This window comes from Mesoplodon bidens (genome assembly GCF_964165515.1).
Source record: "Mesoplodon bidens genome assembly, chromosome: 5".
NCBI lineage: Eukaryota > Metazoa > Chordata > Mammalia > Artiodactyla > Ziphiidae > Mesoplodon > Mesoplodon bidens.
Window position 1 is genome coordinate 102,406,782 of NC_138161.1, and position 16,098 is coordinate 102,422,879.

At 44.6% G+C, this 16,098-nt stretch overlaps 4 protein-coding genes and 1 pseudogene across 8 annotated transcripts in view; 4 read left to right on the forward strand and 1 right to left on the reverse strand.

Annotated features, from left to right (window-relative positions):
• The window catches only part of FETUB (fetuin B), a 25,512-nt gene extending 21,664 nt beyond the window's left edge, over window positions 1-3,848 (forward strand). The window contains exons 8-9 of one of the 3 annotated variants that reach the window (XM_081234110.1): window positions 2,114-2,226; window positions 3,762-3,848. The gene's annotated coding sequence lies outside the window, so the exon portion shown is untranslated. Of the gene's footprint in view, window positions 1-2,113; window positions 2,390-3,761 lie in introns of all 3 variants that reach the window. The other 2 variants (XM_081234112.1, XM_081234111.1) reach the window with 2 other exon arrangements.
• RFC4 (replication factor C subunit 4) overlaps window positions 1-16,098 on the reverse strand; it is a 243,151-nt gene that overhangs the window by 154,135 nt on the left and 72,918 nt on the right. The gene's annotated exons all lie outside the window — the stretch shown is intronic.
• HRG (histidine rich glycoprotein) lies at window positions 3,711-14,673 on the forward strand (the record flags this gene model as incomplete). Its single annotated transcript, XM_081234113.1, is given in 12 exon segments — window positions 3,711-3,866; window positions 3,870-3,904; window positions 5,999-6,005; window positions 6,008-6,078; window positions 6,080-6,113; window positions 7,108-7,198; window positions 8,610-8,719; window positions 8,721-8,777; window positions 9,776-9,856; window positions 11,644-11,745; window positions 12,857-12,943; window positions 14,395-14,673. Coding segments are annotated over 11 exon segments (801 nt in total). The 3' UTR covers window positions 12,914-12,943; window positions 14,395-14,673.
• Window positions 12,950-14,304, forward strand: LOC308617955 (histidine-rich glycoprotein-like; annotated as a pseudogene). Its single transcript has 3 exons — window positions 12,950-12,967; window positions 13,021-13,646; window positions 14,239-14,304. The product of its transcript is annotated as a histidine-rich glycoprotein-like (transcript).
• KNG1 (kininogen 1) overlaps window positions 15,456-16,098 on the forward strand; it is a 28,108-nt gene continuing 27,465 nt past the window's right edge. Inside the window, exon 1 of one of the 2 annotated variants that reach the window (XM_081234321.1) lies at window positions 15,456-15,806. In XM_081234321.1, coding sequence (XP_081090447.1) covers window positions 15,615-15,806 — 192 coding nt within the window. In that variant the 5' untranslated portion in view covers window positions 15,456-15,614. The remainder of the gene's footprint in view (window positions 15,807-16,098) is intronic. The other variant, XM_081234322.1, reaches the window with a different exon arrangement.

The following is a 16,098-nucleotide window of genomic DNA, read 5'->3' on the forward strand; positions in this document are numbered from 1 at the left end:
AGTGCTGGGCCTGGCCTACACCAATGAGCATATGAACTAGCTGAGAAAAGTCACAGAAACCAGGTTGATAAGTTTGAACGACTATATTAAAGTCCTCAGCGGATCATTGAGATCTTCAGTTTCTTCGGGAACGTCTTTGACTATGGCTTGCATTTCAGCTTCAGCCCAGGTAGTATAAGAAATTAAGGGCTTAGCCTCTGGATCCTCAGAAGTCTTAATTTTAAAAAGACAGGTTCTGACAAGTGCAGAGGAAAAGGGAGTGGGGAGAGTTTCAGAGAAAAGGGAAAGTTTGGTGGAAGAATTATTATGAGGGATTTGAAGGTATAGTGGAGGCATAGGCATCGTAGAAAAGAAAGAAGATGGTGCCAGAGGCAGAGCCTGAGACAAAGAAGCCAAGGAAGAAGAGCCTCAGGCTTCAGGACCAATTTTATCTTTCTTCAGTCATTTGCTTGCCTCAGTTAATCTTTTGCAGAGGTAATTTCAGACTCCTGATAATAGTTGGGAAACCTCAAAATACCAATTGAAATAAGCATTCCACTCAGTTCTGGAAATTTTTGACCTATTGTAGTCCAGTTTGGGTTTTTTTTTTGTTTTTTGTTTTTGGCTGCATTGTGTCTTTGTTGCTGTGCGTGGGCTTTCTCTAGTTGAGGCAAGTGGGGGCTACTCTTTGTTGCGATATGAGGGCTTCTCGTTGTGGCTTCTCTTGTTGTGGAGCACAGACTCTAGGCTTGTGGGCTTCAACAGTTATGGCATGCGGGCTCAGTAGGTGTGGTGCACGGGCTTAGTTGCTCCGCGGCATGTGGGATCTTCCCGTACCAGGGCTCGAACCCATGTTCCCAGCATTGGCAGGCGGATTCTTAACCACTGTGCCACCAGGGAAGATCCCACATGCTGCGGAGAGATCCTACAAGCCAAGGAGAGAGGCCTCTGACACCTTGATCTTGGACTTGTAGCCTCTAGAATTGTGAGAGATTAACTTCTGTTGTTCAAGCCACCCAGTTTTTGGTACTGTGTTCTGGAAGCCCTAGCAAACTCATACAACAGGGAACGTACAGATGTAACTATTGTCCTCTCTCCTGGCAGCTGTTTCTCAGAAGAGGCACATAGGGCTTGGCATAATTTGTTTAAGAGCAATAGACAATATTCACACTCTATTACTCTTATCTGCCTCCTTTAAGAAGGAAAAATGACTAAGTAGGGGTATTATGTGGTGGCTATGACCCTATTTCAATCAGGGTCTAGCAAGAAACACAACGCATCACTAGCACTGTATTTGTCTTTCAGGTTCAATAAAGCGAGCGGAAGGGAATTCATGGCTCTAGTGACTACCCTTAGGTCTCAGCACAACAGTATGTAGGAAAAGCTGATTCTCACCCTCGGTGCCCTTTCCCATCCACTCAGCGTTCCCATCTCTTTCCCTCCACCAGCATTGAGCTCACCCAGGGTGCTCCATATTGGGTGTGACCAGTGTAGCAATAATAGAAAAGCCTCATTAAGGAGCTCAACTTATTGAAACATAAAATGGTTTTGTTCTAATTAATGGCTTTCTCCACCTCCAACCCTAGGTTGGAGCCGCTTAGTAACACCTTGGCCAGATTCCATACTAATCCTGTCATTCTAAACTACACTGAAGCTGTCCTGTTTGGATATTTAAAAGCTAGCGTTACTAATATATATATATATATATATATTTATATATATATATATATATATATATATATATATATTTTTTTTTTTTTTTTTTTTTTTTTTTTTTTTTGCGGTACGCGGGCCTCTCACTGTTGTGGCCTCTCCCGTTGCGGAGCACAGCTCCGGACACGCAGGCTCAGCGGCCATGGCTCATGGGCCCAGCCGCTCCGCAGCACGTGGGATCTTCCCGGACCGGGGCACGAACCCGTGTCCCCTGCATTGGCAGGCGGACTCTCAACCACTGTGCCACCAGGGAAGCCCCTAGTGTTGCTAATATTAAAAGTTCAATTTCAAATATAATCCTAAATGGGCTTCTTCCCCTTTTAACACTTACTAAACCAAACTGTGACTCTGGGAAGTGAGGTCTGCTTTCCATACACCTGTCCCCATTGCTTCTCTCTTCAAACTTTTTCCCTCCGTTCAGGTTCTGTCTAGAGCCTCACCAGTTCCCAGCCTTGGCTGCACATTGGAAAAACTCCCAACACCTGGACCCATCTCCAGAGATCCTGATTTAATTGCTCTGGGGGAGACCTGGAAGTAAGGATTCTGAAAAGCATCTCGGGTGACTCACCACAGAGAAGAGAGTGGGGAGGAAGGCAGATGCCGTTTAAGTCACTGGTAGTGGGGAAGCAAGCTGGGCTGACTCCCTCTGGTCCTTTCTGATGCCGCTGGGCTCTGCTGGCATGAGGGATCCCTGCAGGTATATTGACTTTTTTTTTTTAATAGATAACTATTTTATTTATTTATTTATTTTTATATTTATTTTTGACTGTGTTGGGTCTTCGTTGCTGTGCGAGGGCTTTCTCTAGTTGCGGGAAGTAGGGGCCACTCTTCATCGCGGTGCATGGGCCTCTCACTATCGCGGCCTCTCTTTTTGTGGAGCACAGGCTCCAGACGCGCAGGCTCAGTAGTTGTGGCTCACGGGCATAGTTGCTCCGCGGCATGTGGGATCCTCCCAGACCAGGGCTCGAACCGTGTCCCCTGCATTGGCAGGCAGATTCTCAACCACTGTGCCACCAGGGAAGCCCATATTGACTTTTTAGGAGGAGTGGGGGTGGGGGGGAAGCAGCTTAATCCCAGCCCTGTCCCCCAGTGCTGAGCCCCTCCCCCAATGGTCTAGTCCCTCTAACCCCTGTTCTGGGATGGGCATAGAATGGCTTGACTTGTACCCTCACCACCATCCTCTTCCACATGAACTAATTCTCTTTAGCATACTTTAAGGGTCACAAAGAACTGGAATGACATGAGTGTGCCTCCAACTTCTTCCCAGTCACACTAATTATAATAATAAAATAGCATTATTTATTTAGCACCTGGATCTGTGCTAAGAATTGTATTGGTGACTTTTTATGCATGTTTTCTTATTTAATCATCACACAAGCCTGCCAAGAGATTTTTAAACCCTATTTTATAAACGAGGAAACTAAAGATCAGAGAAGTTTTATAGCTTACCCAGCATCACACAGTAAGAGAGTAACAGACCCAGGGTTGAAATTCAGATCTGACTTCAAAGTGACAGCCTCTTAATCCTTCTCTTCTACCTGAACTGTCTTGCTTTTATGGTGTTAACCACGTAACGTCTCCTCCCTTCAATAATGCAGCTACATGCTACTGAGGACTTTCAGTGCCACAATCCAAAGAAGGGACTGATGGTGGAGATTTCTGGCTGGCAGATGGAGGAAAACTATTTCTGACTCCACCTCGTATACCAGTGCAGGCAGTGCTTACGGTCAAAAACACACTTTGGATCTGCCACCTACTAGTAATATCCTGATTTGTGCAGATCACAATGTCACCCACTCACTGGTGGCATGTTTCAACTTTCTGTCCCCAGGACCCACTAATCATTTACAGCGTGTTGACTGATATTTGAACCAGGGTTCAAGGTGAACATACCCAGTTACATAACAAAAATGGATAAAGACTTTGTTTAATCAGTTGTGTGTGTGTTTTAGAAAATCTGTATAAATTTCTCTGCTGTGGTATCCCAGAGCAAGGAATGGTTTTCACATTTTAACAAAATGAAGTTACTCACTGAAGCACTGTTTTTCACCCTTTTGATCCCACTGCAGCGTTCCTGTGCTGTGAGTCCCACAGGCTGCGATGCTGCTGAGCCCGTGGCTGGGAAAGCTCTAGACCTGATCAATAAACGACGGTGGGATGGCTACCTTTTCCAGTAGCTGCGGGTCGCTGATGTCCACTTGGACAAAATGCTGTGGAGCTGCCCATGGCAGAGCTGAGTGGGGAGATGATGTACCAGGGGCAACTGAGACTCTAGCTCCTAAGCCTGCTGCTTTGCACAGTGGATTGGCTTTGGGCAGGGTTGTCTGTTTCATTTGTGGGCTGCTCTGACTGTTCTTTTTTCCTTCAGATGAATGTTTGTTACTAGTATGTCCTTAACTATGAATCAGCCTGTAAGTACTTGTAAACACTTATGCAGAACCCAGTCAAAGGCTCAGTACTATAAGACAAAGATTAGAATAAACTGTGGGACTTGCTCTCAAGGAAATAATAATCAGCTCACATGCACACATATGTGAACTGCATAAGATGGGATATATTCGAGGGACCAAGTGAGTGGTATAGATGCTGGAGTGATCTCATAAAAGAACTATTACGGGGCTTCCCTGGTGGCGCAGTGGTTGAGAGTCCGCCTGCTGATGCAGGGGACACGGGTTCGTGTCCCGGTCCAGGAAGATCCCACATGCCGCGGAGCGGCTGGGCTCGTGAGCCATGGCCACTGAGCCTGCGCGTCCGGAGCCTGTGCTCCACAACGGGAGAGGCCACAAAAGTGAGGAGGCCCGCGTACCGCAAAAAAAAAAAAAAAAAAAAAAAAGAACTATTACGATGGGATGGGAGAAGGCTTCCTTTGCGTCCTGTAGGATAAGCAGGATTTGAATAGGATGATGGCCTGTGTAATGGGCTTCCAGGAGAATGCCAGCCATTCCACCTCTTTGTGGGTAGGGAATAGGGAATCAGGAAGGAAGGTGTTAGGGAGAAGCGGAACAAAAGCAGAGGGGTTCCAGTAGTTCTCTGTGGGCTTTGGAGCAGCCATCACCTTGGAAGAGAGATGGTAGGCTCGAAGAAAGCAAGCCTACTGTTTTCACTTAGGTTATATGCTTACTCGGAGTACATTTGAGGGCTTGATAGAGATTACAGAGGGAGTCCTGCTTCTCCACCACCACCCCAGAAATAACATACCCTTTGGTGGAACCACTGAAATCAGGGAGGTGAGACCATGGGGCACCAAAGAGGACAAGCAGAGATATTTATACTTGTGACAGTGTTAGAAACCAAGACCCTCAAGGTTACAGAGAACGAGAGTGGAGGGATTTAGGATTCCACTAGCAATCTGATGACCAGTAGTCCCCTTCCAGGATCTCTGCCACGCATGTAGGACACAGGATGAATCAGCATAGACCTCTGAGTGGCAGTGGGGAAGGTGTGGGGGTGGGGGGGGTGGATCTCCCTGTGCCTGGGAAGATAAGGGCTGGAGCAGGGACACTACTAGGAGCTACTTCACACGTTCAGGAGTGATGACATGAGGAGCAGCCCCAGGCAGTGGGAATTAGGGCAATGAGAGTAAAGAAAAGACATGAGACGTTTCAAAGAAAGACCGTTCAAGGCTTGAGAACAGGACATATTTTAAGACAAAGACTAAGGCAATAAATGATTAATGGTGCTACTGACCAGACAAAAGAACTTGAGAGAGGGAGCTGGTTTGTAAGGGAAGAGACTGAAGTTAGCTTTGGGCAAGTTGAAATCAAGACAAGAAATCTGAGACTGCCCTGGCGGTCCAGTGGTTAAGACTCTGCACTTCCACTGCAGGGGGCACGGGTTTGATTCCCTGGTCAGGGAACTAGGATCCTGCAAGCCACGCGGTGCAGCCAAAAGGGAAAAAAGTCAATCTATATTTTTTTAAAAAGACAAGAAATCCAAGTTCAGGAATAGAGCTGGATGAGAGGACACGACTGCCTATACAGATTGGAGGCCGTGATGTGACTGTCAGCACTTATATTCTAGGCTTGTACCTTCAACACTTCCATCCAAACCAACACTGCTTTTTAGTGATTGCTTTTGAAAGTTCAAGGGCAGAAGCAACATTGTGACCAGTTAAAAAGAGCATTCAGAAGTAACTCTATGAAGCGTTTTATTAAATAAATAGATCAAATGATGCAAAGGTAGGACATCTGCAATGACTTGGAGAGGAGCAGGAGTTCTATTTAATAAATAAAAAGATTGGGTTTTTTTTGAAAAAGCTCTGGGCTCCCACATGCTACCCACCCATTGCTTTCTTGGTATTCCCCAGGGATCCACAGCTGTCTATTATTTAGTCTTGGATGTGAAAGAATCTGACTCTTCAGTCCTATCCAGGAAACACTGGGATGACTGAGCCAGCTGTTTCTATACGTCCATCTGAAATCGTAAGTAAACACGGTACCATTCCTCTCCTCTTAGCGTTCTTGACTTCTGTCTATTGTGCTTGCCCAGGGTGGCTGCATACCTGGGCTAACACTGTAAAAGAGTAAGAGCAGTTTCTGCCTCTTGGCTCATGAAGACTATGTTGACCTTGAGTAATATTTTCTTGAGAGCTATACCCTGGAACCCAGTTCAAGAAAAGTCAGTGGGGCTTCTGGTCCCATGTGATAGCATGACCAGCTGTAAGACCTTGAGCAAATCACCTAATGTCTAAGAACCTATGAACTTGTAACCGTGTCCTATGAATACTGGTCCCACTAACAGAAACAGCCAAAGGGATTAGTTGCAGTCACCATGAGGAACAGGGTCTTGTTCTGCACGTTGCACGCGGGTACTCAGAGCCCAGGCTCCCTGCCACAGGAGGGGGACACAAAGATGAAAGAGCACAGATATAAGATTTCAACTCCAGAAAATAAGATGTTTACATACCCAGGGGTTTTAGCATTTTATTTCCCTTGCACATATTTGGGATATGGCCATGATCTGTTTCAACAGTTTCTCCGTGGTTCTCATGAGGGTTTTGGATGCTTATAGCATCCCGATCACAGAAATATGCTAAGAAAATACAGGGTTATTTTTTTTTATTTTTTTTTTTGCGGCACGCGGGCCTCTCGCTGTTGTGGCCTCTCCCGTTGCGGAGCACAGGCTCTGGATGCACAGTCTCAGCAGCCATGGCTCACGGGCCCAGCCGCTCCACGGCATGTGGGATCTTCCCGGACTGGGGCACGAACCCGTGTCCCCTGCAAGGGCAGGCAGACTCTCAACCAACTGCACCACCAGGGAAGCCCAATACAGGTTTTTGAGAGAGGGTTTAGTGAGAGAAAGCACAGACAAATTTCAACTGGTTAGTAGGAGTATGTTGTCTCACTTTTTTGTTCCCTCGTGTCAACCTGAGGAAAGCAGTAGGCAATAATATAAACAAACCCCTCTTTCTTGCATGTGATCGGACAATGTAAGGTAATAGCTATAACACGTTTGGATGGGTCTCAGAATCTTAGAGTGAATGACTTTAACTGCACCACAAGTTCTGGTATGATCATCTGTTAAAATGCTAATTAATTCTAATTAATACAAAATTCAGTCTTACAGTGATATCATCATATAAGACTATGAAGTACATATCAGAAATGGTTCCTGCCCTTGTGAACGTATTATTACTTGCTCTCCTGAGAAGAGAAGAGAGAGGGTCTTTCCTATTACTGGCACACCTTCTTTTAAATAAATTCAACATATAAAAATAGAAATTTACAAGAGGCTGTATGGCATCATCGTAGAGAACATAAGCTCTGGGGTCAGATTTGTTTGAGTTTAAATCCCAGCCTTATCACTTACCAGTTGTGTGGTCTTGAGGGCAAGTTACTTAACCTCTTCAAGCTTTCCTCCTTTGTAAAATGAGGATAACAATAATATTATCCCTTTGGTACCTTCTCAGAATTAAATAAAATTGTCTGTGTAGTACACTTTGCAAAGTACTTAGCACTCAAGTATTGCCATCAACATCTGAAAGTTATGTATGTTCACAAAGCAGTTATACAAAGGATATATTATCTCCTTTAATCTCACAACAAGACTGTGAAGTAAAGATTATGATCCTTTCTATTTTAGAGATAAAATAACTGAGCCTCAAAGAGATTCAATGACCTGGCCCGGGGAACACAGCCAAAGTGTGGCAAAGTCATGACCCTATACCACCGGTATTGACTCTAAATTCCATGCTCTTTTAATTCACTTTTTAAAAAAGAATTATCACAGAACTTCTTTTAAAATAATTAATCTTAACATGTTTCAACATATAAAAATTCAACAGTCAAGCAACTCCCTCAGGAGGTTGCCTTAAAGAAAGATTGAGCTGTACCTTCTCCTCTCTCTGTTAACGATGCCTCTCTCTCGTTGGCAGAGACAGGAAGAGGTCATTAAAATATTAGCGCTTTAGGGCTTCCCTGGTGGTGCAGTGGTTGAGAGTCCGCCTGCCGATGCAGGGGACGCGGGTTCGTGCCCCGGTCCGGGAAGATCCCACATGCCGCGGAGCGGCTGGGCCCGTGAGCCATGGCCGCTGAGCCTGCGCATCCGGAGCCTGTGCTCCGCAATGGGAGAGGCCACAGCAGTGAGAGGCCCGCGTACCGCAAAAAAAAAAAAAAAATATATATATATATATATATATATATATATTAGCGCTGTATGAGTGATGGGGGTGGGGGCATCGTGAATAAGGGCCACAGCAGAGACCTGAGCATCGGAAGGATCTGGGTTTAAAAGGCTTGGCTGTTGATTGGCTGATTTGATCTTGGACAAGTTACTTAGCCTCCCCAACCCTCAATTTGTCCATCTATAAATTGGAAGCTATTGTTATTCTTGCTGCCATGCTTATATGTGTTAAGTCCTAGCATTGACATTGCTGTTTCCAACCCAGTAACCACAAAGCTGCCAACTGCTTTCTCTAGTCTCTTCAGCACTGGTCAATACTAAAGACAGCCCAGTACTCTCCAATTTCTTTGAGGATACTGAGCTCTACAGAAAACAAGCTGACAAAGCCCTGGAGAAGTACAAAAAGGGAGAATGGTGACTTTGCTTCTTTCAGAGTGGACAAAGTGAAGAGGGTTGCAGGAGTTGTGAATCACCACTAACGTTTAGCTAGAGTCTGAGGGCCCAGGCACCAACGTGGCAGGTGCAAACTCAGCAGCACTGTCCCTCTCCGCTGGCCTCACTCGGCCAGCTGCCTTTTAAATTGAGACTCCCGTTGCAGCCTCAGCAGAGAGGCAGCAGATACCATAGACCTGCCCTCCTTCAGTTCTTCAGTCTTTGGAGTTGGGGTGTGTGTATCTGAATATCTAACAGAGAAAAGGGAAAACCCAAACAAGGAAGAGGGAAAGACAGAAGAAAGAGCATAATAAGATGATGCGAGTCATTGAAATCATCGGGTCCTAACCTCCTTTTATTACAATAGAAGACTGAGGCTCACAGTGCCTATCTTACCACACCCAGTGGTGTGGCTCTGAGTGGGGCAGTTCTGCCTCCCAGTCCAGGGACCTAAGTGCTTCCCACCCAGAGGCGTCTTGTAGAGCAGCTAGTTGATGTCTGTTGTGCATTTTGAAAATGTGAAGTTAAATAAATTATGGTGCATCCAAGCAATGGAATGAATACAACGTAATTACTAAAAACAACGTTTTGGATGTATATGCACTGGAAAGTGTTTCAAGATACATTGCTAATGGAAAAAAACAGGTTACAGAACAATACTTAGAATATGATCCCATTTATGTGAAATAATTAGATATATGTGTATATGTGCAACATATTTAGGAAAAGGCTTGAAGGAAAGACTGATCAAGTGGATGATAATGGTACCTCTGAGAAGGGGAGGCTGGGATGCAGGAAGGGTGATTTTTCACACTGTGCTTGATTATGTCTGTGTTATTTGAACATTTCAATGAAATAGTATTCACCTTATCACTTATGTGATAAATATTTTAAAGGCAGAGACCATCAGAAAAATGGCACATATTGGGGATTTTGAATCCTCAGTGCTATGTTGAATATTGGATCGTAGGTATCCACTGCCTTTTTTACTTTTTATGTTCCGAAACTGCTTGGATTCAACTTGTTCTAGAGAGGAGGGGAAAGAATCAATTACTACCTGGACTTCTCTGTGAAGAACTGCTCCAGTCACCACTTTCCCAGGCACTCTCATGTGAGTATAATCAGCCTCTGTGAAATACTAGGTAACATGTAGAGACCACTTACTATGGGCCAGGCAACTTTCTAAGTGCTTTACATATGTGACCTTATTAACCCACCACCACCCTATGAAGTAGGTACTATTTTTATTCCCGACTTACAGATGGGGAAACTGAGGCACAGAGAAGTTAAGTGAATCATGAGAGTATCATGTATATTATAGAATTATATATGCTATATACCTAAACTTAACACCAGGTTCTTTACCCATTAGGATTAAAGACTTAGCTAAAACTAGTAACTTGCTTGTATTAAGAACTGACACCCAAGGGTGCTTTCACTCACTTCACCTCGTTTACTCCACTCAGTGACTCCATTTGACAAACGAGGAGGTAACTGAGGCTCGACAGAGGGTCCTGCCTGATTTTCACAACTGAGCTGAGGTTAGAATCCAGTCCTCCAGTTGCTCAATCAATGGGATTGCTCCCCTAGTCACTTATACTTTGATACTCAGGTACCTGCAGGAAGATCTCCTTAATACACTCAGCATTTGTATGGTGACTTACAGTTTACAAAGCACCCATGTTATTGCCTCATTCGAGCCCTGTGACAACCCCTCTGAGGAGAAGCAAGTGTTTGCCTCCATTTCCCTGGAACAAGATGGCCTAGAAGTTTAAACACTTGCCTAAGCACACTTAGCTAGAAAGTGTTAGGACACAGGATTTTAATGGTGGCCTTTTGATTTCAAGTCCAGGGATTTTCTGAGGTTTAATAACACATTCTCCAGGATGGAAAGAAAGGAGGCATTCATTCGTTCCTTCTCTCACTGTTCAACTTTTCAACCTCAGGCAGTTCTAGAATCCTGCTTAATAGCTACCAGGAAAGACACCCCACCTCCTCCATTCCCATCCCCAACAAACCCCTATCTTGGTGTAGGTAACGCAAAGCCAGTAGAGAAGCATGGCAGCTGGATAAGAGGAGCTCAGTGCTAAGTGTTTTCCAGCATTATCTCAGTTAATGAAGCCTCCCCACCACCTGTGGATAGTTAGCATTGTACTCTCTTTACAAAGACAAATCCAGAAAGTTGATGTAACTTGCTTAAACTCACAACTAGTAAATGGCAAAGCCAAGATGAACATAGGTTTGTTTGACTCCAAAACTGTGCTCAGAACCTCAATGCTTAACAGTTTCTTCTGAAGAAAAAAAGAGTTTTCTTCTTGTCCTAGTCTAACCTTGACAGCTGGGTATTGGGGCCTCTGGGGCATAGTGGCGCCAGCCAGTTGTAGCCTCGGCACCTAGGGTAGGGCCAGCAGACAGTCACTTTGACAGGGTCTGTGCAAACCCACTTTTATACTGGCTCCCTTCTTCCCAACACTTTCCTCCAAGGGCCCGGTTTAGGTTGTGCAAATCTGTCTTCTACACCACTCTTCACTCTCTCTAGACACAGGCAATTCAGGTCTTCATACAGAAGGTTGGGCTAAAGGCAAGGTATCAATGATGCAGAGTTCCTCCTACAGCCCATGGGGAAGCCCAGCGCGGGGGACCACTCATGGAAGGGAACCACTGCAACTTGGAATGAAACCCTTCAGAACCTACACTTTCCCCGAAGTGTTGACTAGGAAAAATGGTTAAATAGCTGATGGAGATATTTGATAATATTACCCTGATTTTTTGAAAGACTGTTTTCCTTTCCCAAATGTCTGGAAGTTCACAACAAGAACTGGGCACCTTCGTACCAGCTGCACACACACACTCAAATACACATACGCAGACACTAACAGGTTTATCTCTTCTTTATAGATCTTTGGATTCTGCAAAGCAGATTTGTCCTATGATGTAGAAGACTCTGACTTGGAAACCCCAAAAGACATTGTCATAAACTGTGAAGTTTTCAATCTTAAGGTGGGTTGCTTAAGTAGCCTTTGTCATGAGCAGTGCCAAACTAAGTGATATTTTCACACATATAGTGTATTTTGTTCTTATGGCTGTTGGTGTGTATTGTGTGTGTGTGAGAGAGAGAGAGACAGAGACAGAGACAGAGAGAGACAGAATAGGGAGAGGGAGAGAGAGAGATGATGGATGAGAGATGGGGGGAGGAGAAATACAGAGAGAATAGGCCCCTGGGAAAGTACAATTGCTGATATGATGCAAAAAGTATGAATTTTTCCCCAAGAATTGAGGGTAAGATTTGCCAGAAAAGTAAAATCATGATCAATTCAATCAACCTCTAATGAATTTGAAAGTGGCCCTGGTAGTCAGGATTCCAGTGCTGACACTTAATAATTCCTAGTTTTTATTATTAGGCATAGAACCTAAGAAGAACGAATTAGCCTAAAATTTACTATATAAAGGTATATGAAATAAGATTCAAAACAATATTTTACATATGTCCCAGAAAGTTTTGTTCTATACCAAGATATTCTTCACAGTACTTTTTACATCAGCAAAAAAAACACAAAAAAATAAAAAAAACCATGAATAAAATCCAAATGTCCATGTACCAACCCTCACCCCCAAAATGGAGGGGGCAGGCTTGTCACCATGAACATGGCTCCACAAGTGCAAAGAGGTAAGTGCTCATCCTTCAGGAGTAGGAGATGTTTGTACCATAAAGTCTCAACTCTTGAGAATATGAATTACAAAGCACTAGTTTTCCAAAGGTTGATCTATAGATGAGTATCATTTTATAATATAATGTCACCAGATTATATTGAAATGAGAAGAATAATAATAAGGAAAGTTTTCATAATACAACATTTATTCCATCTAAAGGAGTATCCTTTACTCTGAGATTAACTTTCTGACTCGGGTTATCAAAGTATTATTCCTATTGTGAAATAATAATGGTGGTAGATGATAGTTTTGTTCATATTTTAAATGCCAAGTTGGCTAGATAAGAATTCGAGGAACCATTTTTTGGGGTCTCCTATTTTTAAAATTAGTTGTGGAATCCAAAAGTCTGGAAGCCATTGGTATAAATTAAATTAAACATCTAACTTGTTTTGTGTTACAGGATGATATTCACTCTTCTGTGTCCTTCACCAGGAACATACAAACATCAGTGGTGTGAAGCATCGTTTGGGCCATCCCCTCCACTCTGGTGAGCATGAGCATTCTCCTGATGGCAGGCGTCCATTTAAGCCCAATGGATCTAGAGATCACCATAATCCCCATGAGTCACATAACTTTAGATGCCCACCTCCTCTAGAAGACAAAAATTACTCAGACAGCCCACCATTTTGAGCAGGAGTTCCTCTGCCATTGCCCCCTCCAGGGTCAAGATGCCATCACCCTCATTTTGACACCAGTGGGACCCATGGGCCCCCTCATAATCATAGTTCTGGTGAGTGCTATCCCCACACACATCGTCCTCACAGACACCATCCCCATGGACATTGTCCCCATGGACACCATCCCTATGGCCATGATTTCTATGACCATGGACCCTGTGACCTACCATCCCATAGCCAAGGTCCCCAAGACCACCATCACTGAGGCCATGGCCCACCACCTAGGCACTCAGAAGAAAGAGGTCCAGGTAAAGGACCTTCCATTGGAGACAAATTGAATATGTTCACTGACTCCTTCCACTAAAGAAAGGTGAAGTTCTCCCTCTTCCCGAAGCCAATTTTCCCAGCTTCTCATTGCCAAACCACAATAATCCCCTACAGCCAGAGATTCAGGTCTTCTCCCAATCAGCCTCTGAATCATGTCCAGGAGAATTCAAGAATGAGTTTCTACAAATCTCAAAGTTTTTTTGCATATACAGTTCTAAAATGAAATCTGATTTCCGAACGTCCCTGGTGGCACAGTGGTTAAAGAATCTGCCTGCCAATGCAGGGGACACGGGTTCGATCCCTGGTCCGGGTCCTGCTCACATGCGATGGAGCAACTAAGCCCGTGTACCACAACTACTGAGCCCGCGTGCCACAACTACTGAAGCCCACGTGCCTAGAGGCCATGCTCCACAACAAGAGGAGCCACCACAATGAGAAGCCCCTGCTTGCCTCAACTAGAGAAAGCCCGCGCGCAGCAGCGAAGACCCGATGCAGCCAAAAGTAAATTTTAAAAAAAGTAATAATAAAAAAATAAGTAAAATCTGATTTCCTTGATGGGAAAAATGAATCATGTCCTAGATTAGAAACATAAATAAAATGTGACCAGTAATAAATGCAAAATGACAAGTTATTTTAACCTTATATTCATACTCAGCATAGGGCAAAATGTGAGTGGGGGTGGAAATGGCATGAGAAGAGGGAGACAAATGGAAAGGAAAGGAAAGATCTCAGCACTACAGATTAGAAGTTAAGTCCATCACTGGCTATTACATCATTTGAGGCAAATCTCTGATCCTCAGAATTTCTTTCTTCCTGAGCTTAACTCCTTTAATTCTAGCGTCTTTCCTCTACTAGTACTTATGCTGAGGCTGGGCCTACCAAGAAGGAATGTATTCTCACTTAAAGGATTATTCTTATAAAAGGGACCCAAATTCTCTTCCACTTGTTTTTTCCAGCCCATTTGTTTTTTGGAACAAATTAATTTCTATTTCAGGTTGATGTCCTAACTGAGCTAATGGGAAATTTAACCGCAGTCCTTCTTGGAGTTCCTGCTACTTCCCATACGAAGTGGTGCCAAAGTTTTACTCTCATAGTGTCAAGGTGTTTGGGTGGTGTGCGTGAGAAGGAGGTATGTTTCTTTTTTTTTTTCTTTTTTATGCGGTGCGCAAAAAAGGTGCACACCTCTCCCCGAATAGTCCATCTTTCTCAGACAGGTGGCGGAGGCTTGGTAGTGAAAGACACTAAGCCAGAAGCAAGGCCTGGGGATGCAGGGCTTCACCCAACCCATCTCTTCTTATGCTTCTCCTCTCTCTCCTCCACCCTGGGGAGAATTTTCCTTTCTAGAACTAATGCAAGTGAGTGGAGAGAGGCTGGCTTGACCACAGACCATAAAGGATGTCCATTTTTTTTTTGCGGTACGCGGGCCTCTCACTGTTGTGGCCTCTCCCGTTGCGGAGCACAGGCTCCGGACGTGCAGGCTCAGTGGCCATGGCTCACGGGCCTAGCCGCTCCGCGGCATGTGGGATCTTCCCAGACCGGGGCACGAACCTGTGTCCCCTGCATCGGCAGGCGGACTCTCAACCACTGCGCCACCAGGGAAGCCCAGGATGTCCATATTTTATTTTTAGGTGCACCAATAACCTGGAGTGGGACCCCCAGCATTCACTACGTCACTGTGCATGGGCTCCCCAGGCACGCAATATGATTGCTGGCAGCTTGCTTCTCTGCAGCTAGAGAAGTGAACATGCAGAGCAATTTTTTGAAAGGTGTCTGCACATTGTATCTACAGTTGCATTGTTGCCACATGCAGTGACCTTCATAAATGGCTTTGGGAAAGTCACAAGGGAATAACAGAGGTAGTTGGTATTTTTTTCTCTTCCTTTATTAGAGTCTGCTCTGATTTGCTAGACAAAGTTGTGCAATCACCAGGAAATGTGCTCTGTGCTCCCACATGCTCCCCAAATGCAAACAAGCAGGTCAACAACCCCAGTGTTGTAATGTTTCAGCCTGAAATCTGCTTGGATTACCCAGCAGGGCCATTTGTCCTTTTGGAATAAGCAAATAGTGCGCAGCAGCAGGAATTAGCCAGGCCCCCAGAGCACAGAGGCAGCAGCGAGAGGAGAGCCCGGAGGAGATAGAGGCTGAAGAGAGTTAAAATCAGCATCTTAATTGGCTCCCAATTCTTGGTGAAACTCCCAGAGCGAGACTTAAATCATGAAATTAATCACCATCCTGTTTCTTTGCTCCAGGCTGCTACCAACTTTAACCCAGGAGTCCTCGCAAGAAATCGACTGCAATGACCAGGATGTATTTCAAGCTGTGGACACTGCTCTGAAGAAATATAACAGTGGGAACAAAAGTGGCAACCAATTTGTATTGTACCGCGTAACTGAGGTCATCAGGACGGTGAGTGAGCTGTGTTTAACCTTGAGGTCACTGGGGATTTGTGCTGTCACTTGGAGCCCAGGCCTCACGCGCGTGCACACACACACACACACGCACCCCAATCACCAAAGAACTGATAATCAAAGGGAAGCTTACAGCTCTTAGAAAAGACCAACACCATTCTCTGGCCTGAGGGTGAAGGGAAAGGTATTACTAGTCCTGGGTGATCAGAGCAGCATATCCTAGGGTGAAATGAAACAAAGGTAGATGGAGAAATTTTAAAGGGACTGTGCAGAGTGGGGAATCCAGGAAC